Source organism: Drosophila rhopaloa, unplaced genomic scaffold (assembly GCF_018152115.1).
Source record: "Drosophila rhopaloa isolate 14029-0021.01 unplaced genomic scaffold, ASM1815211v1 contig_167, whole genome shotgun sequence".
NCBI lineage: Eukaryota > Metazoa > Arthropoda > Insecta > Diptera > Drosophilidae > Drosophila > Drosophila rhopaloa.
The window spans coordinates 2,667,662-2,689,018 of NW_025335047.1; the positions used below are offsets into that span (position 1 = coordinate 2,667,662).

The 21,357-nt window shown below is 38.8% G+C and overlaps 5 protein-coding genes across 9 annotated transcripts in view; 3 read left to right on the forward strand and 2 right to left on the reverse strand.

The window, feature by feature from the left end:
- Positions 1–9,057, reverse strand: part of LOC108045648 (furin-like protease 1, isoforms 1/1-X/2) — a 138,707-nt gene extending 129,650 nt beyond the window's left edge. For 3 of the 4 annotated variants that reach the window (XM_044458738.1, XM_044458735.1, XM_044458737.1), the window contains exon 1: positions 8,488–9,057. The gene's annotated coding sequence lies outside the window, so the exon portion shown is untranslated. The remainder of the gene's footprint in view (positions 1–8,487) is intronic. The other variant, XM_044458739.1, reaches the window with a different exon arrangement.
- A 1,058-nt stretch (positions 9,058–10,115) lies between these two features.
- On the forward strand, positions 10,116–12,346 carry LOC123037494 (vacuolar protein sorting-associated protein 33B-like). The gene is given in 5 exon segments (XM_044458511.1): positions 10,116–10,216; positions 10,272–10,299; positions 10,302–10,371; positions 10,426–10,744; positions 10,797–12,346. Coding segments are annotated over 5 exon segments (1,908 nt in total). The 5' UTR covers positions 10,116–10,171; the 3' UTR covers positions 12,243–12,346.
- Positions 12,347–12,482: 136 nt separating this feature from the next.
- LOC108045941 (neugrin) lies at positions 12,483–17,339 on the reverse strand. 2 transcript variants are annotated; one of them, XM_044458512.1, is made up of 2 exons: positions 16,436–17,339; positions 12,483–12,784 (listed from the first exon to the last, which is right to left on the reverse strand). In XM_044458512.1, exons 1-2 carry the CDS (start codon positions 17,264–17,266, stop codon positions 12,527–12,529), a joined length of 1,089 nt encoding a protein of 362 aa, XP_044314447.1. In that variant the 5' UTR covers positions 17,267–17,339; the 3' UTR covers positions 12,483–12,526. The 2 variants fall into 2 exon arrangements, with proteins under 2 accessions (XP_044314447.1, XP_016980924.2); XM_017125435.2 differs by lacking the exon at positions 12,483–12,784 and having other exon boundaries at positions 16,134–17,338.
- On the forward strand, positions 13,759–15,992 carry LOC108045940 (vacuolar protein sorting-associated protein 33B). Its single transcript, XM_017125434.2, has 4 exons — positions 13,759–13,866; positions 13,922–14,022; positions 14,077–14,395; positions 14,448–15,992. Exons 1-4 carry the CDS (start codon positions 13,822–13,824, stop codon positions 15,891–15,893), a joined length of 1,911 nt encoding a protein of 636 aa, XP_016980923.1. The 5' UTR covers positions 13,759–13,821; the 3' UTR covers positions 15,894–15,992.
- Positions 17,340–17,419: 80 nt separating the features above from the next.
- On the forward strand, positions 17,420–18,202 carry LOC108045942 (mediator of RNA polymerase II transcription subunit 28). Its single transcript, XM_017125436.2, has one exon. It carries the CDS (start codon positions 17,533–17,535, stop codon positions 18,100–18,102), a length of 570 nt encoding a protein of 189 aa, XP_016980925.1. The 5' UTR covers positions 17,420–17,532; the 3' UTR covers positions 18,103–18,202.
- The last annotated feature ends 3,155 nt before the right edge of the window (positions 18,203–21,357 follow it).

A 21,357-nucleotide genomic window follows, 5' to 3' on the forward strand; every position in this document is an offset into this window, starting at 1 on the left:
GTTTAGGAGATTAAACTGGCGGTCAACGGAGCGGGTCATTTTCGGTTTGGTAACTCTTGCATTTAATTTCGTCATGTCATGATGCCCAAGAAAATGTTCATCAACTCCGAATCATCTGAAAGTGCTGTCTGGTTTTTTAATTCGTAATTATGCTTAATTATAATGATGCATACAAATTAATGACACTCCAATTAAGCGGCAAACAGGCACAACAATAACCCCTCAAAAGCGGACATAAGCAATTTTGGTAAAGAGGAAATAACATAAATGACAGGAGCATCAAAACCGAATGAAATAATGCATAATGTGAAAGAAAGAAAGGGTGATAAAAGGAAGAAACACTGTCATAAGTCGAGAGGTTTATACATTAACATAATTGTCTCAAGTTTAAAAAGGATATTACCTTAAATCGAACAGGAAATTGTTCACTTAAAAAATGTTTGGGTTTTAAAAAATTTTTGCTGAAAGAAATAATTCCAATTTTCGAAAGAGCATAGACAGTTTAATATAAGGAAAAAACGCGACAAAGTGACAGAAGACAGCCTCCGAAAAGCCAACAATAATGTCACTTCACCCAATAACAACAATGGCAAAGACGCTTTACCCAGCGGGTATATGCACATGTATATATATACATAGTTTATACAAGTACATATGTATTTATATAATAATGCATGCAGAGTCTACCGAGTTGACAACTCTTTTGACACCGCCATGAGCGGGGGCGTGGCATAATGTCGCAAAAGTTGCAAAAAAAGTTATTTTCCCAGAGGTTATTTTTGCTTGCAATAAATAGGGAATTTGCCTCTTTTCACATTGCTTTAAAGAGGAAATCAATCCAACTTATTACTTTATTTATCTAGAGAAATAATAATTCTAATTTCTCAAAAATTCATTATTTCAAAGAGTATTTTCAGTGTTTTTTCTCTCACAACTTCGAACCTCTTTATATATTGAAAACGGTTGTATTAAATGCAAGTCAAGTGTTGATGGCGGTATCCTCTTTCGCAATTCGCCTCTTTTTCCTTCTCAGCGTATTTATGTTCATCGTTTTCCATCAGCGCATATTAACGATTATTATCACAAACGCCATTTGGAGAATGTTGGTCTGAGCTTGTCGCATTATTGTCAATAATGTGGCCCATTTGTGGATCTTTCGATTCGCACAATACGTTGCAAGCTCGCTCTTTCAGATTTGTTAGTATCCTATCAATGTCTGCATAAAAGTGTTGTTAAATTGCATCAACAAGGTTAATGCAATATGGACACTTCATTGGACGCGAAACGGGATAGCTCGAACATAAAAAGTTTATTTTCTTTAACGAACTCTTCATTGGCTGAGTAGACGCCAATTAACGTTCATAAGTTAAAAGTTTGCTAACAGCTCTTAGGATTTTTATTAGTCATAGCTGTCAAGCTGAAGACGTTTCTTTTTACATATTTGTTAGCTACGTTATTAAAGAACAACTAGTTTTGAAGGACAAGTGATATTAATAAAACTTTTAATATTATTTAAATCTGGAAAACTTTTCTTTCTCCATTTATTATAAAAAAACTGACAGTTCTATTTATTGAATGCCATTCCCAATCAAACTTAAATCTCCAGTAGTTTCATTTAAAATCACCTAATTTCCGAGCGAAAAACATCTGTTAAGCGGCTGCCAATCAGTGGGTGAAGCATTTTTCTATTGCTTTTCCGCTGGCCCAAATTATATTCAATATTTCAACTATTTTTAACTGCCCCACACCACACAAAAAAAGCTATTTGCCTTGCCCCATCAGGCCTCACAACCCCCAGAAGTTTACAAAAAGACCCCCTAAATACGTGAAGAAAAGCCGACTGAGACGGAAAAATGTAGCTCCTTCGATACTGCCGACAATCTTCTGAAATGGGCATTTTTCAAGTTTATTACTCGGGCATTCATCAATTGCAACACGAAATGAAAATGCACTTCAAGTATTTTCAACCAAAAACTGCCCAACAATAAAGCTACAAAAAAAAGGGGAAAAACGAAATAGAAATCAAAGTTGAAAGGCAAACAATGAGGGAAGTAGGTGGTCGTTTCAAGTGGTTTTTCAATAATATTGCAAATGGTGAGTGGGTTGGTCGGTGGGGTTTATCGAAACCTTTTGATTGTGAGCAACAAAATAAATGTAAACAAACCACACGAAAAATACAAAAAGGAAAACACAACCACACGCACACACACACACACAGGGAGCTGGCTAAGAACAATGTCATGCAATCAACTTTAGGCCAAGAGCAACCAACCAACAATAAAATACAGCCAACGAGCAGAAGAAGAACCGACTACAATCAGAAAACTAAAAACGTCAGTGAGCAACAGGAGAAACAAAAACAATAATCAACATTTTTTATATGCGAGTGCTTTTCCCACGCAAGGTGAACAGTTTTACAGTTTTCCTCCCGTTTTCCTCCGACTAGCACATTTCATTTTCATAGTTCTAGGAGCTCTTCAGGTGCTCGGCAGGTGAGAGATTAATGCGTATTATCAGCCCGTTTGCTCTGACCTGCTCGTTCTGATTGTTCAAGGTAACCCAAAGCTATGGCAATATGTCGATTGAATTTCAGCTTTTGTAGTTTTCATCGAGGCAAATTGTTGCGAAAAAGTTTGTAGTTGGTCAGGGTTAAGTTGATTGCATGGGGTGTATTAATGTAACCGGAACAAATAATTCTGGGGAAAATTGATGTTCGAAGTGCATTAACGTAATGACAGGAAAATACAAACTCTTGGAACTCCGTAATTATTCGAAACAATCTAGAAAATCGCAACTATTGTTTGAAGAGTTTCTTCTTAGCCATTGGAGACACCGTAAAGATTTTGTAAGATACAGATATCGGTAACAAAAACCTGGCTCATAATAAATGTACTAAGTTTTAATATTTACTGAAAACACCATATTTACTGAAAAATTATTCGTTATAAAAAGAATGAACTTATTAATTTAAATTCTAATTGCATTCCAAACGTATCACTCCAAACATTTAATAGGCTTTTCTCCTGGATGTTATGAAGAACATAAATTTTTACCTAAAAGACTATATTCTACTGATATTTATTTTTTTCAGTCTGTTCTCTTTTATATCTAAAAACTTTTTATGTTCTTTGGGTTTTGCTTTCAAGATTTCATTACATTTCAATCCAAGTTTCATTAGTATTCCTATTTTTTCTGGCAGAAAGTGAGTTGCTTCCCTAATTGAATATACAATATACCCGTCAGAATCTTTTGTGGGTTATTGGTTATGGATCCAGCGCTCACACAAGCTCACACTGAGTTAAATCCATAAATTTGCTGGCTTTGCAATTTATATCGCTCTTACATCCCCATCTCTCACTCTATCGCGTACGCCTTTGTTTTTTGCTGGGTCAAGGTTGACAGAGCGCTGCGATATACTTTTTATTTATAAAAGCAGTAAGCTCCCAAAGTTGCCAAAAAAAAAAAGAAAAAAAGACAAGCTAAAGAACCAAAAATTTACAGAGCAGCAAATATTAACTATGACATTTATGACACACTTTTCTTCTTGCTTTCTTGCAAGACAACGAACAGCGAACAACAAATACAGTGGGAGACAACAAACAACAATTTATTGTCACGTGCCAAAAAGTACAAACACACACATATACACTCAAAAAATTGTATAACTTTGGCAAACAAGAAAAGTAAGTGAAAAACGAGAGAGAGCGGAAAATGAACGGGGAAAACAGCTTAGACAACATCAACTTCTTGCCAACTCTGCACGGAGTTTTCCCAGATAACTACCTCTCTTTCTATGCCACCAAGAAATGCCATAAATTTTGTGATTTCTCATAAATTTTCGTCTCTGCATTCTGCTACTACCCCCTCTATTCTTCGCATTGTTCATATTTGCATATGAAATCATGTGTTAAAATGCAGAAGCTTTTTGAATATATTTTGGTGTGCAACATTTCTTCGGCGTCGGAGAAATGGGGAAAGGGACTACTGGCTCTGTATGCAAACATATAAACAGTTTTCCTTATTCATATTTCCAGCGTATTTTGTTAGCAAATGTCAACTCGGTTGACTGAACAAAATGCATCGATAGTTTTGCTTCCTTCGGTTTTTTTATTTCGGCATAAAGTACTTGTATTTTTCGAAAAATCCTGTGTAATGCATAAACCGAATTTTGGATCATAAAACACAACAATGATTTTGCATTGACTTTATTTACTATTTTTTGCTGTTATAAGATGAATATGAATTTTAAAATAAAATAAAACATGGTTTTTTAATGGCAAAAATGTAAAAAAAAATTAATATTATAAAAGGCTGTACAAAATCAAAGATTGCAATTGCATTGAAAAAAGCGCAAAATGAGCAATATCCGGTGAATTTGGATTGCCAATATTTGGTTTTTTCGGGCAGTCGACTCCAGGAACTAGACAAATGAAAACAAAAGAAATTTCTGCTGAGTCAAAGTGTTAAAAAATGAGTTCAGCTCTTTTCAATTGTTTAAATCTAGCCCCTGTTTTTTTCTCGTCTTTGTTTCTTATATTCATCTGCAAGAATTGTATGATGGAGCTGCCATTTTGGGTATATTATTATAAGACAATGCTATTTTTACTAAAAATAAATATTTCATTTTGATAGGATTCAGCAAAAATTGTATTTCTTAGAACTTATTAGATACAGCAGACCTTAAAATTTTTAGTAGGTATCTTTAACCTTTTTATAAGGACCAAATTTTTTGTTTACATATGAAATGTACAAATTTTAGATCCGATATTGTTTATTTGAATTCGCATTTTCAGGAATTGTTTACCATTAATAGTTTTTAAGAGTAAATCTTTTAATACACTATGTTTATTCTACCTGTTTATTTGCATTCATAGCATTTTTTGATTATAAAATTCAACAACACTATTCTTCTATGTCGGCACTTTCTAAAAGAGCTAACTTAACTAGTTGGTTCCGTTTTTGTTTGGTTTGTTTCTCTTTTTTTTTGGCTGGCGACATCGCGGGAAATTTAAACTGAACCGAATAAACAAAGGCCGGAGAGTGGTGTGAATTGGGAGAAAATACTGAGACGGAGTCGCGTCAAACGCTTTTCCGCCTTTTCAGCTATGCGTGGCACGTTGCCTCGAGAAAGGTGAGAAATTCGAGGGAACTTAACTCGAGATTGCACGACCCGACCAGACCAAAATCCGATTTTTCCCCGTTTGAATGTCGCTATTTTCCGGCTAGGCTGCGGCTGATACGAAGATGTGAAAAACCCCGGACTTGTGAAAACCGCTGGTGTGAAAAGGTAGGTGGGTTGTCCAAATGAATGGCCCGTGTCGAAACAAGTTAACTTAATGGCTGACTAGCTGCTTTGCATATATTATTTCTAGAATTTTCATTAAATTAGCTGGAAAATATCCAACGTCTAAAAAAGGCCAAAGTCTAAAATTTGCAATACCCAAGATCAAAGTTGTTTATCTATCGACCGTGTTTTTGTTTACTTTAGCTCAAAAATAAATGCAATCTTGATTTACATATTTGAAAAATAATTTTTTCTCTCAGATAAACAAAGATATTTATTTTAAGCTTTTACCCCATATTTAACTTGTCATCTGTTTCTTCTTTTGTACTTTAGAAAAATGTAAACTAATTAGTTTGATTGCAGTATAAAGAATAAAAATCAAACTTAAAAATTGAGAAAATGAGGTAACACATGTTTATGAAGCGTCTTCCCCAAATTCGTTTTCTTAAAATATACAAATTTTCGAAAGAATGAATTGTAAATTATTTCATCTGGAGCGTTAAATCTCAGCCTCTCTGTCCCTCGCTCTCTTCTCTTAGTTAATTTCGTAGGCCTGGTCATGCTCAGATACACAGACATAGTGGCAAATAACCATTTGCTGATTTATTCGCTTTATTTGCCGCACCTTTCTTTGCTTTTCTTTGTTTCTACTTGGACACGCGCCAAAATACTTTGCTCAAGGCAGGCAAACACACCGGCGAACACACACTTTCTATACGTCAGTCGGTGAGCCCCAGTCATCCATCCCAGATTCTATATCCCATATCCCAAGGAGGGTTCACTTTCGCCATTCTTCTTCGGCGAAAGAAAAACAAACATGGCTCAGTGCTCCCGCCCTAAAAAATGATGAAAACTGAAGAACGAAGAATGCCGAAGAATGAACATTCGGCGCAATGCTTTCTTCAATTCTTTGTTACTTGTCATGTCTTCGAGTGAGTCACCCTAATGGGAAGAAACGCATGAGTACGAAATGCCGCGATTGTTTGTGGTTTTTTGATGACTTTGCTATAACAAAACTATCTGATTCCTTTGTGTCATGCTTTGAAAAAAATTAAGCTTTTTTTATAGCTACGATAAATACGTGGTACGAGCTAAAACAAAAACAAGAAATAAAATAATCTTAAAACTACAAATTTATTCTGAGAGAGTACTGACGTAAGGAATTTCAAAAGCATAGAGTTAATTATTGTTCCTGGATTAAAGAACACAGTTTCTTAGTAAGTTTTATGTATTTTGTATGGCTTATCTAAGGAGAAAATCATCAGCTAATAACAAATGTCTCAATATTGTCATTCTTTTTTAAAGGTAATTACCCATAATGAATTCCGACTTCCGCAAATGGTAATAAACTCAACATTTTCAACATGTGTGCCCAAAAACGAATCAAAAAAGAAATGTGCTGCAAAGTATGGCAAAATAAAATGTTAAAACATATTACCCAAAGTCTTACTCCAAACACAAGATCCGAAAAAAAATAACCGGAGCTAATACAAAGCAATTTATATGTATACAAACCAGACAAATGGAAATATTTGCCATATGCCAACAGAAGAACAATACTAATTGGGTTTGATGTGTGAGCGTAGAAATGAGCAGGGCAAAAACAGACATCAAACCGAGGAAAATTCACACGCCTTCACACAACGCACAAAAACGAGAACGTTTTTGGGGGGGAGCTTGAAAAAAGCGACGCTGGTTGCAAAAATTCTTTTTGTTTTTTTTTCCAAAATCATTTCTGTTTACACAATTTCTTGCCTCTCTTGAACTTCCTTTTTCCCCTCTTGATGTGTAATCGTTTCTGGTTTTAATTAGTACCGAAATTTAGCAGGGGAATTTATGGGGGCGTGATTGGAATCACCTTCGGGCAGTATTGTTTATTTACCTAAATGCAAATGAATTATTTCGATTTGCTTTGCTGGTTATTATTGTTTTTATTTGGCGAGCGAAGCGCATTGGATGAGAAATCGAATGGAGAAACCCCGACGGCTAGTGCTCCATTGTCCATTTACTCTCAGTTTTTTAAGAATGCAATATTCTACAATTACCAAGCAAAAGTAGTTAATGCCCTATATTTTCAAGTAACAAGTTTTGAAATTTAACTATTTTATAAAATTTAATTTTATTTTTTGATCCATTTTATAATATAGAGTATTCATGGTGGAATGAAACCTGACAGTAAAGAATACCATGTACTCAAGCAATTACAGGGAAATATAAAAAAGTTTATATTATATAAAATTTGAATTACTAACAATTCTTTCTTTTCAGTACCTTCTCATAATTTATATGTGCAATTCATTTACAAATTCAAAAGGAAAATACATTTTTTTAATGAAATAATGTAAATTGATTTCCATGATATTTTATCGTCATTTTTTAATTTAGTTTTATTAATTTAATTATTTTTTTAATTTCATATTGGACAGTATGGTTCTAATTAATAACCTTTTGAAAACAAAATGGTGAAAGTAATCTTAAAAAAAACGGGTTTAAGGAAGAGACGAATTACTGAATTAAAAAACATTTTTAGATCGTAAAGATTATTACCATTACCAAGAGTTGAACAGTCTTTGCAAAAATAATTATTTTTAAATGAAATGACTAGTTTAAAGCCCGCAAAAACAAAATAAATTATTAGTAACCAACCAAAATTAACTTAAAAGGGGAGAGGAGGTAAAAACAAAAAAATAATGATAATTGGGAGGGGCAACAACAAACATAAGGAAGATTAGAGAAAAGAAGAAGAGACGATTAAAACGCACAGAAGCGCAAAGAATAGAAAATCTAAAAGTAAACTATGTGCACGACTACCTTGCAACGCGTCAGAGCGAGACAGCTGCCAAAACCGGTATCACAAACAAACGAAAGACACTCTATAAGAAAATAATGTTAGGCATTAAAATAAAAACAAAAAAAAGCGAAAACAACAACACTTTGCCGAGAGATAATGATTGACAAAGGCGAAAATGTAAAAATGCAACAAAGAGTGAGAGAGCGGTAAAAAGAGACGAATCTGAGGCACAAAAGGGAAGCCGCGAACATGCAACAAGCTGCAATAACAAAAATTAAACAACAACAAAGACCGCTCGGTTATTTTTGTCATTAGATCAACTATTTAAGATATTTTCGCACATATTCTCGCACGAATTTCAACCACATTCGCGAATTCCACTTATTTATGAACAAAGAAAACTCGAGCTCACCTGATAACTGGAAAATGGGCGCCTGCAATTTTAGATTAAATGAAAATTTTCAATTTTTGTTGCCTGTTTCTGTTGCCTTTGTTGTTGTTTTTGAATTTCAAGCGAAAGCAGGCAAAACAACAACATAAAATCACAAACACGCACGTCACTCATACACTTGCACAGCTGAGACATAAACACACGGAGAGCAGAGAGAACGATGGAGAAGGAGAGAGAGCGATAACTATTTTGTTTTCTGTTTTTTTCACAATTTTATTCCACAGAATTCGAATGGCTAACCATATTTTAATTTTATTAATTCGCATCAATCACTGTGCTGTGTGGTTGCTTTTTTCGATTTTTCCACTGTAAAACTGCGCCCGTTTAGTTGCTGTTTTGGTTTTAATCTCTCTCCTTGCTTATTTTCCTCGACCGCCTCCACACGCAAAACATATGATTTGGTCGACAATCACGATAAAACCACGAAGAAGGCGCGCGCCACCTTAACCAACCGTCCGATTTGGAATCATGCTACTATATACGATGCACACAACTATATAGACTCTGCGTATTCGTGAATGTGTTTTTATGCGAGTGTAACAGCGACTGAGAGAGGTTTTCTCTTTTGCTTAACAGAGCAGCGAGGGAGTCTTGCAGCAGTGAAAAGTTTACAGTTTCCCATTGTCCGACGCATAGTGGGGTAGCAGATACTAAAAAGATTAGATAAAATCAACCAAGTATGAGGTAGCCATTGTAATATGTCTGATCAATTAAAAAAATAATATTGTTATTTTATTTATTTAAAACAGGCATTAACAGTTCTCGCAATTGTTAGAATTCTACTTTAACATTATTGCCCACAAACGTCCTCTTTTAGCCCACTGTGAGACGTCCTTATATGTATTCGTGTAAGTAACAGCGACTGAGAGAGTTTTGCTCGAAAGTTAACATTAGCAGAATGGATGTGCAAGGTGTGGTGAAAACATCAGCTGTTCGAACATGTGCTGCGTTCGAAAGAGGAGTACAGCTAGAGGGTTGAATTCCAAAATTGAGCGGGTCTTTTTGACATTTTTAAGAAATATGACTGTTCTTACAATTTTTACAACTTTGGAAGACCCACTAGTAAGCCAGAGAACATTTTTTTAATAAATGAAATACCAAAAATTTCTATAAGTGGGTTAATGTGTATGGGTTAAAAAAATTAATATGTATTTTTCTTTATAAAAAAAGGGCAGGGTTATCGGTATTAAATCGATGGTAATTTAAAATCCCTATTATCTTAAAGATTTCGCTGGAAAACATAAAATTGTTTATTTGTTTTCACCACACTTCGAACATCCGAGAAGATCCAACGGTTTGTTATCAGACACTTAAATACATAGTACGTGAGCGCTTAACATGCGCCCATTTTTCCCCACTGTTACTCTACTGTGCGGCTTAAACATGCTCGAGAGACCAAAAAAAGAAGAGAGTTTGAGAGCGACTCGCGTATTCTTGGCGTCACAAGTTGTATATATTTTTTATCTGTTGAATAAAAAGATGTTAAATGTGTACAGTAAATAAGCAAAATGTATATATAATTTAATATAGTCCTTGATTTATAAAATATTAATATAGTCCTCACGTCGTTAATAAAGTTTCCCACCTGCGCCACCTTATATTTTGCAACCTTCCAACATCAGCTGTTTTTGTTGTTTGGGGAAGAATGGACAAAAAGTTGCAGGGATTTCAACTGGTGGCCCAGGAAAAGGTAATAAAATGAGTCATAATTGTTAGAACACTAACTATTTGTAAATCCCCTTCAGCTTTGCTCTATTCTTTGCTCCATACCTGGAAAAAGGAGTTGATTTTGGAGCCAGCTTTGATAAAGCCACTGGAACATGTTTTCACTGCCTCCTGGTTAAAGTAAGATTTGAATTGTATTTTAAGGATATTCATATACTTATAATTCTTCCCCAGGCTAAAGGGTATTCAAAGAATATACAAACATGATGCGGAGCAGTCTTTGCCCCGATCTTCAGATCAGGTGCACATTTATATGATCCGCAGTGTGCTAGCAACATTTCAGACCTTACTAAAACAACTGCAACCTGTGGCTTTGGAGGAGGCGACGGACATATCCTTGAAAATGTATCACATAATTTGTGTACCCAGTTGCTATTCCTACTTCCAAACCCTCCTCGAACAAGCCGGTCTTTGGGGACTGGTGCAACTGCATCACTTTAACTGGGATTTCATCTATTTCGACCAAGGAGTTCTTAGCCTGGAGCTGCCTAATGTGAGTGGGTTTACAAATTTAGGCCAAAGATAATGAATCTCTTTTCACACAGCTCTACGAGTGCCTCTACCTCCAGGGGAACACTTCTCCTTTGCCTGCGGTGGCCCAAAGCCTGCGATTGCTTCAGATGATTTGCGGAGAAGCCGCTTTGGTCATGAGCTACGGCAACCACTCAGCCCAGCTATTGCAAATGTTAAAGGCCCTGGGCAAACTCCCGGAACCCACGAATCCTCCGGAATACGGCGGTTGGCTGATCATCGATCGGGATAAGGATTACCCTGCCAGTTTGCTAACGCCTGCCATTTATGCGGGCCTCCTCTTGGAGGTTTTCGACCAGCGTTCCGGCGAAATTGTGGTGGACAAGTTGAAGAACAAGATCAGCAGCCAGCGGGTGGAGCTGCTGCAGGGAAAGAAACCCAAAGGGGGAATTAACCCAGCCAGTAAACCCTGCTCCATTCGCCTTAACTCAGCCTCCGATGAAATTTATGGGGATAATCGCTACAAGCGTTTTGCCCAGGTCAGCAGTTTGATTCACGCACAAGTTAAAGCCCTGGGCTTGGAGCTCCAGAAACTGAATGACATGCAACTGGAGGAGATGCACGACTATGTGGCCAGGAAGCTGCCCAAACTCACGGAGCTGAAAAGCAAGGTCCTAAGGCATCTGAATGCCAGTGAGATTGTCATCCAAATGATGGGTAATTTTAGAAGGCTGCAAACCCTTGAGGAGGACATATTGAACAATGTGTCCAGGAAACGATTGCTGAGTGAGATTGACGAGCTGATGACCACCGATGGTCAGAGATATAATACCCTACGATTGATGTGCCTTCTGCATCATTGTGCTGGTGTGGCGCCCGAGGAGCTGCAAATCTTTGCGAGAAACTACTGCAATCTGTTTGGCCACCAGGAGTTGGGCGTTTTCCAGCAGTTGTCGCAGGCGGGATTACTTCCACCACTTGTGGCCGAAAAGAAGGCGCCAGCCAAGTTGCTTTCCAATCTCCCGCTGCCCAAATTCCAGCAAACAGAGTTTCAAGCCAATGCTAATCGGCTAAAGCTTCTAACCTCCTGCGGAGATGGTCAGGATGGTGGTTCCTCCTCAAAGAACCAAGCTGGTGGCGTGCAATCCTGCCCCAGTTTCGTGTTCAATGGCACCTACATCCCTTTAATAGCGCAGCTCTGCTCGATTTTGTTGAAAACCAATAGTGCTGAGGAGTTATCCTCGAAGCTGGCCATGATTGAGGGCTTGCACCTGCATCAGGATGGTGGAAAAATCACGCCCAAGGCCTATGCTAACCAACTTAAGGTTAATGGAGGCGCAGATCAGGATGTGTTTCCATTACGCCTGAGGAATCTCTTTGTTTTTGTTGTGGGAGGGGCCAGTTATGCAGAAATCGCCGCCTGCGATTTTGTGGCCAAGCTCACGGGCGCCCAGATAACCGTGGCATCTGACTCTCTAATGGCAGGCAGCGATCTGATCGCAACCGCCTTCACCCACTGACCACGAATCTTTTAAGAATCTGTGTATAAAATGCTTTATATATTTTTATATAAAACAAAAGTTTAAGAGTGTGATTAATAAATTTTAAAATTTTATGACAAATATTAATATATTCTTATATTTCCCAAACTTAACCATCTTTTGAATTTGTAAAACCAAAACAAACTTTTAAATCTTTAAGATATGCTTTTAAATAATCCCTAATGACTATTTACCATTCCCGAAACAACGTAAGGAACATCATATTCAACCTTTTTTATTTGTAAAACAAAAGCCATCTTTTATTATTGACCTCCAGCACCGGTCATTCCAGGCACGCGGTAAAGCAGCTCCCCATCATCATCGTAGTAGGCATCCTCCACACGGTAAGTGGCTCCCTCGCGATGCAGTTTCCGGGGAATAACAATTCGGGTTTTCACCTGGGTTATCTCGTACTTTCGCTGATCCGCTGCACTGATCACAATCTCGCTGCTGGCGAATTTGGGCACGAAGCTGGGCAGGAATCCAGTGCCACTGGGATTCTCAAGAGGGCGCTGCAGTTCCTCATTGTCCGACGCATAGTGGGGTAGCAGATACTAAAAAAAATTAGATAAAATCAACCAAGTATGATGAGGTAGCCATTGTAATATGTCTGATCAATTAAAAAAATAATATTGTTATTTTATTTATTTAAAACAGGCATCAACAGTTCTCGCAATTGTTAGAATTCTACTTTAACATTATTGCCCACAAACGTCCTCTTTTAGCCCACTGTGAGACGTCCTTATATGTATTCGTGTAAGTAACAGCGACTGAGAGAGTTTTGCTCGAAAGTTAACATTAGCAGAATGGATGTGCAAGGTGTGGTGAAAACATCAGCTGTTCGAACATGTGCTGCGTTCGAAAGAGGAGTACAGCTAGAGGGTTGAATTCCAAAATTGAGCGGGTCTTTTTGACATTTTTAAGAAATATGACTGTTCTTACAATTTTTACAACTTTGGAAGACCCACTAGTAAGCCAGAGAAAATTTTTTTAATAAATGAAATACCAAAAATGTGTATAAGTGGGTTAATGTGTATGGGTTAAAAGAAATAAAATGTATTTTTTTTTATAAAAAAAAAGGGCAGGGTTATCGGTATTAAATCGATGGTAATTTAAAATCCCTATTATCTTAAAGATTTCGCTGTAAAACATAAAATTGTTTATTTGTTTTCACCACACTTCGAACATCCGAGAAGATCCAACGGTTTGTTATCAGACACTTAAATACATAGTACGTGAGCGCTTAACATGCGCCCATTTTTCCCCACTGTTACTCTACTGTGCGGCTTAAACATGCTCGAGAGACCAAAAAAAGAAGAGAGTTTGAGAGCGACTCGCGTATTCTTGGCGTCACAAGTTGTATATATTTTTTATCTGTTGAATAAAAAAATATTAAATGGGTACAGTAAATAAACAAAATGTATATATAATTTAATATAGTCCTTGATTTATAAAATATTAATATAGTCCTCACTACGTCGTTAATAAAGTTTCCCACCTGCGCCACCTTATATTTTGCAACCTTCCAACATCAGCTGTTTTTGTTGTTTGGGGAAGAATGGACAAAAAGTTGCAGGGATTTCAACTGGTGGCCCAGGAAAAGGTAATAAAATGAGTCATAATTGTTAGAACACTAACTATTTGTAAATCCCCTTCAGCTTTGCTCTATTCTTTGCTCCATACCTGGAAAAAAGGAGTTGATTTTGGAGCCAGCTTTGATAAAGCCACTGGAACATGTTTTCACTGCCTCCTGGTTAAAGTAAGATTTGAATTGTATTTTAAGGATATTCATATACTTATAATCCTTCCCCAGGCTAAAGGGTATTCAAAGAATATACAAACATGATGCGGAGCAGTCTTTGCCCCGATCTTCAGATCAGGTGCACATTTATATGATCCGCAGTGTGCTAGCAACATTTCAGACCTTACTCAAACAACTGCAACCTGTGGCTTTGGAGGAGACGACGGACATATCCTTGAAAATGTATCACATAATTTGTGTACCCAGTTGCTATTCCTACTTCCAAACCCTCCTCGAACAAGCCGGTCTTTGGGGACTGGTGCAACTGCATCACTTTAACTGGGATTTCATCTATTTCGACCAAGGAGTTCTTAGCCTGGAGCTGCCTAATGTGAGTGGGTTTACAAATTTAGGCCAAAGATAATGAATCTCTTTTCACACAGCTCTACGAGTGCCTCTACCTCCAGGGGAACACTTCTCCTTTGCCTGCGGTGGCCCAAAGCCTGCGATTGCTTCAGATGATTTGCGGAGAAGCCGCTTTGGTCATGAGCTACGGCAACCACTCAGCCCAGCTACTGCAAATGTTAAAGGCCCTGGGCAAACTCCCGGAACCCACGAATCCTCCGGAATACGGCGGTTGGCTGATCATCGATCGGGATAAGGATTACCCTGCCAGTTTGCTAACGCCTGCCATTTATGCTGGCCTCCTTTTGGAGGTTTTCGACCAGCGTTCCGGCGAAATTGTGGTGGACAAGTTGAAGAACAAGATCAGCAGCCAGCGGGTGGAGCTGCTGCAGGGAAAGAAACCCAAAGAGGGAATTAACCCAGCCAGTAAACCCTGCTCCATTCGCCTTAACTCAGCCTCCGATGAAATTTATGGGGATAATCGCTACAAGCGTTTTGCCCAGGTCAGCAGTTTGATTCACGCACAAGTTAAAGCCCTGGGCTTGGAGCTCCAGAAACTGAATGACATGCAACTGGAGGAGATGCACGACTATGTGGCCAGGAAGCTGCCCAAACTCACGGAGCTGAAAAGCAAGGTCCTACGGCATCTGAATGCCAGTGAGATTGTCATCCAAATGATGGGTAATTTTAGAAGGCTGCAAACCCTTGAGGAGGACATATTGAACAATGTGTCCAGGAAACGATTGCTGAGTGAGATTGACGAGCTGATGACCACCGATGGTCAGAGATATAATACCCTACGATTGATGTGCCTTCTGCATCATTGTGCTGGTGTGGCGCCCGAGGAGCTGCAAATCTTTGCGAGAAACTACTGCAATCTATTTGGCCACCAGGAGTTGGGCGTTTTCCAGCAGTTGTCGCAGGCGGGATTACTTCCACCACTTGTGGCCGAAAAGAAGGCGCCAGCCAAGTTGCTTTCCAATCTCCCGCTGCCCAAATTCCAGCAAACAGAGTTTCAAGCCAATGCTAATCGGCTAAAGCTTCTAACCTCCTGCGGAGATGGTCAGGATGGTGGTTCCTCCTCAAAGAACCAAGCTGGTGGCGTGCAATCCTGCCCCAGTTTCGTGTTCAATGGCACCTACATCCCTTTAATAGCGCAGCTCTGCTCGATTTTGTTGAAAACCAATAGTGCTGAGGAGTTATCCTCGAAGCTGGCCATGATTGAGGGCTTGCACCTGCATCAGGATGGTGGAAAAATCACGCCCAAGGCCTATGCTAACCAACTTAAGGTTAATGGAGGCGCAGATCAGGATGTGTTTCCATTACGCCTGAGGAATCTCTTTGTTTTTGTTGTGGGAGGGGCCAGTTATGCAGAAATCGCCGCCTGCGATTTTGTGGCCAAGCTCACGGGCGCCCAGATAACCGTGGCATCTGACTCTCTAATGGCAGGCAGCGATCTGATCGCAACCGCCTTCACCCACTGACCACGAATTTTTTAAGAATCTGTGTATAAAATGCTTTATATATTTTTATATAAAACAAAAGTTTAAGAGTGTGATTAATAAATTTTAAAATTTTATGACAAATATTAATATATTCTTATATTTCCCAAACTTAACCATCTTTTGAGTTTGTAAAACCAAAACAAACTTTTAAATCTTTAAGATATGCTTTTAAATAATCCCTAATGACTATTTACCATTCCCGAAACAACGTATGGAACATCATATTCAACCTTTTTTATTTGTAAAACAAAAGCCATCTTTTATTATTGACCTCCAGCACCGGTCATTCCAGGCACGCGGTAAAGCAGCTCCCCATCATCATCGTAGTAGGCATCCTCCACACGGTAAGTGGCTCCCTCGCGATGCAGTTTCCGGGGAATAACAATTCGGGTTTTCACCTGGGTTATCTCGTACTTTCGCTGATCCGCTGCACTGATCACAATCTCGCTGCTGGCGAATTTGGGCACGAAGCTGGGCAGGAATCCAGTGCCACTGGGATTCTCAAGAGGGCGCTGCAGTTCCTCCGGAACTTTTGGTGTGGATTTTACAAGCTGTGATTCCTTGAGCTCCTGGAGTCGCATCTTTTTCTTGTTGCGGATTTTATCTAGTAGATAGGTTTCATCTTCGGCGGCTGAAGGAGGAGCTTCAAAGCCAGAGGACAGTTGTGGTGGAGGCACCTCCTCCTGATTTGAGTTACTACTTCCCAGCAGCTTCCGAAATTCGTTTCGTTGAGGAGTGGGAAGTTGTGGTGTTGTGGGCCAGTCCTGGGTCCTTAATTCCCGCAGATCCTGCCGCCTTCGCTCGGCGAATTTCTGCAGATGCTGGAGCAAAGTGGGTGGTATATCAAAGTCCCCTTTTCCCGTCCTTAGGAGCTTCCAATTTTGGATGACTGTTTCGTCATGGGAGCGTATCCTTTGCACACTTCTCGGTCGCCACTTGGCCCGCAGAATTTTCTGCACAATTTCAGGAGTGGCGGGAAAACTCTCCGCCAGACGTTCCACACTCCACTCTTCGGGATCCCGTTCATGGAGCAGGCGCATCTGCTCTTTTTCCGCATGGAGCAACAGATTGGGTAACTTTGCGTCCCGGAAATACTTGTGTTTGATCATAAACTGACGGATGCGATCGCGCTGCTGCTGTTGCTCCTTTTCGTACTGCCGATGGGTCTTCTGCACGCCCATGAAATCCGACTCCAGATCGGCGTAATCCTCACTGGCTTCGCTCGGTTTTGCCGGGTGCTCCTGCAGCTGCTGCAGTTGGTAACCCAGGCCGGGATTAGCGCGGCGTGGAACTCTGGCCAGAAGACAGGAGCGAGCCGTGTGTAGAGTGCGTTGGATCATTCGGGCGGACATCTCGTGGGAAAATCCGTGGACATTTGGTTTTAGAATCGTTTTGTTTACATAAACAGCTTTACATTTTATCGATATTATCTGGACAATCGCTACCAAACGGAAACTATCGATAAGCGCGGTTTAATTGCCATCACAAGAGAACCACGGCTTGCAAAACGTGGCAACCCTGTTGCGTTTATTCTGTTGCTCTGCTTTTTGTTGTTTACGCTGACCGGCTAAATTGTTTATACGCAATTGTTTATCCGATTCCCTATCCCATCGGAATCATGGCAAGCAACGAGCCCGGCGGTGGAAACCTGATGGACGAGTTCGAGGAAGCCTTCCAGTCCTGCCTGCTCTCGCTGACCAAAGAGGAGCCGAATTCCGGGACGAGCAAGGAGGAAATCGAACTGGAGGTGCAAAAGACCACCAATCGCTTCATAGACGTGGCCCGTCAGATGGAGGCGTTCTTCCTGCAGAAGCGCTTCCTCGTCTCCACGCTGAAGCCCTACATGCTGATTAAGGACGAGAACCAGGATCTGAGCATCGAGATCCAGCGCAAGGAGGCGCTGCTGCAGAAGCACTACAACCGGCTGGAGGAGTGGAAGGCGTGCCTCTCGGACATCCAACAGGGTGTCCACAGTCGTCCCACACCTCCAATTGGAGCTGGGATGCTTCAAGGTCCCGGAGGCGGAATGGCACCCATGGGCGGAGGTCCCCCGCGACCAGGAATGATGCCCGGAATGCCACCGGGAGCAATGCAACCCGGGGGACCCATGCAACCCAGTCCGCAGCACATGCTGCAGGCCCAGCAGATGCAGCAGCTCCGGATGATGGGCAAACTGCCTCCAAAATAATCAGACAGTGATTCCTTTTAGCATGTAATTTTGTATAGACCCGGCTTAGTCTACCTGTATCTCGTATAGTCAAATAAACTGATTATATATATGAAAATTATTAAGCTATCGGTCATTTTATGTCTGTATCTTATAGAAGATCTGTTAAAAACTAATAAACAATTACATTTGATAGATAAGTTATCGGAATAAGTTTATCAACGTTAAAGTGACAATGCAAAAAATGCAGATTTTTAAGGAATTAAACAAAAATTATTAAGAAGTACGCCACTTTGACGTCGGATGTCTGTAAGAAATATTATGGGCTTAGAAGTGCAGGTTAAGGTCACTTTTCCGCAAAGCCATTTTTGGAATCATTGAAATGACAAAAAAATCCACCCCAAACTTGGAAATAACTAACATGAAAATGGGTCAACAACGTTATACCAAAAATTTCGAATGCAGATTTTTAGAGAATGAATCCACAAGTCTTTCGAGGTATGTCACTTTGGAATCGGATTAAATTTGGTAAAGTTATGGAGTCTGGAAGTCCAATTGGGGGTTACCTCATTACAAGTCATCGGAAACTTGGAAATTACTGACATGAAAATGGGTCCAAAATTTGATCAACGTTAAACCAAAAATTTTGAATGCAGATTTTTAGAGAATGAAACCACAAGTCTTTAGAGGTATGTCACTTTGAAAACGGATTAAAATTGGTGAAGTTATGGACTCTGGAAGTTCAATTGGAGGTCACCTCATTACAAGTCATCGGAAACTTGGAAATAACTGACATGAAAATGGGTCAAAAATTTGATCAACGTTAAACCAAAAATTTTGAATGCAGATTTTTAGAGAATGAATCCACAAGTCTTTAGAGGTATGCCACTTTGAAATCGGATTAAAATTGGTGAAGTTATGGACTCTGTAAGTCCAATTGGGGATCACCTCATTACAAGTCATCGGAAACTTGGAAATTACTGACATGAAAATGGGTCAAAAATTTGATCAACGTTAAACTAAAAATTTTGAATGCATATTTTTAGAGAATGAATCCACAAGTCTTTAGAGGTATGTCACTTTGAAAACGGATTAAATTTGGTAAAGTTATGGACTCTGGAAGTCCAATTGGTGGTCACCTCATTACAAGTCATCGGAAACTTGGGAATAACTGACATGAAAATGGGTCCAAAATTTGATCAACGGTAATCTAAAAATTTTGAATGCAGATTTTTAGAGAATGAATCCACAAGTCTTTAGAGGTATGTCACTTTGAAATCGGATTAAAATTGGTGAAGTTATGGACTCTGGAAGTCCAATTGGGGATCACCTCATTACAAGTCATCGGAAACTTGGAAATTACTGACATGAAAATGGGTCAAAAATTTGATCAACGTTAAACTAAAAATTTTGAATGCAGATTTTTAGAGAATGAATCCACAAGTCTTTAGAGGTATGTCACTTTGAAATCGGATTAAATTTGGTAAAGTTATGGACTCTGGAAGTCCAATTGGTGGTCACCTCATTACAAGTCATCGGAAACTTGGGAATAACTGACATGAAAATGGGTCCAAAATTTGATCAACGGTAATCTAAAAATTTTGAATGCAGATTTTTAGAGAATGAATCCACAAGTCTTTAGAGGTATGTCACTTTGAAATCGGATTAAAATTGGTGAAGTTATGGACTCTGGAAGTCCAATTGGGGATCACCTCATTACAAGTCATCGGAAACTTGGAAATAACTGACATGAAAATGGGTCCAAAATTTGATCAACGGTAATCTAAAAATTTTGAATGCAGATTTTTAGAGAATGAATCCACAAGTCTTTAGAGGTATGCCACTTTAAATCGGATTAAAATTGGTGAAGTTATGGACTCTGGAAGTCCAATTGGTGGTCACCTTATTATAAGTCATCGGAAACTTGGAAATTACTGACATGAAAATGGGTCAAAAATTTGATCAACGTTAAACTAAAAATTTTGAATGCAGATTTTTAGAGAATGAATCCACAAGTCTTTAGAGGTATGTCACTTTGAAATCGGATTAAAATTGGTGAAGTTATGGACTCTGGAAGTCCAATTGGGGATCACCTCATTACAAGTCATCGGAAACTTGGAAATAACTGACATGAAAATGGGTCAAAAATTTGATCAACGTTAAACTAAAAATTTTGAATGCAGATTTTTAGAGAATGAATCCACAAGTCTTTAGAGGTATGTCACTTTGAAATCGGATTAAATTTGGTAAAGTTATGGACTCTGGAAGTCCAATTGGTGGTCACCTCATTACAAGTCATCGGAAACTTGGGAATAACTGACATGAAAATGGGTCCAAAATTTGATCAACGGTAATCTAAAAATTTTGAATGCAGATTTTTAGAGAATGAATCCACAAGTCTTTAGAGGTATGTCACTTTGAAATCGGATTAAAATTGGTGAAGTTATGGACTCTGGAAGTCCAATTGGGGATCACCTCATTACAAGTCATCGGAAACTTGGAAATAACTGACATGAAAATGGGTCAAAAATTTGATCAACGTTAAACTGAAAATTTTGAATGCAGATTTTTAGAGAATGAATCCACAAGTCTTTAGAGGTATGTCACTTTGAAATCGGATTAAATTTGGTAAAGTTATGGACTCTGGAAGTCCAATTGGTGGTCACCTCATTACAAGTCATCGGAAACTTGGGAATAACTGACATGAAATGGGTCCAAAATTTGATCAACGGTAATCTAAAAATTTTGAATGCAGATTTTTAGAGAATGAATCCACAAGTCTTTAGAGGTATGTCACTTTGAAATCGGATTAAAATTGGTGAAGTTATGGACTCTGGAAGTCCAATTGGGGGTCACCTCATTACAAGTCATCGGAAACTTGGAAATAACTAACATGAAAATGGGTCAAAAAGTTGATCAACGTTAAAATGAAAATTTTGAATGCAGATTTTTAGAGAATGAATCCACAAGTCTTTAGAGGTATGTCACTTTGAAATCGGATTAAAATTGGTGAAGTTATGGACTCTGGAAGTCCAATTGGGGATCACCTCATTACAAGTCATCGGAAACTTGGAAATTACTGACATGAAAATGGGTCAAAAATTTGATTAGAGAATGAATCCACAAGTCTTTAGAGGTATGTCACTTTGAAATCGGATTAAAATTGGTGAAGTTATGGACTCTGGAAGTCCAATTGGGGATCACCTCATTACAAGTCATCGGAAACTTGGAAATAACTGACATGAAAATGGGTCAAAAATTTGATCAACGTTAAAC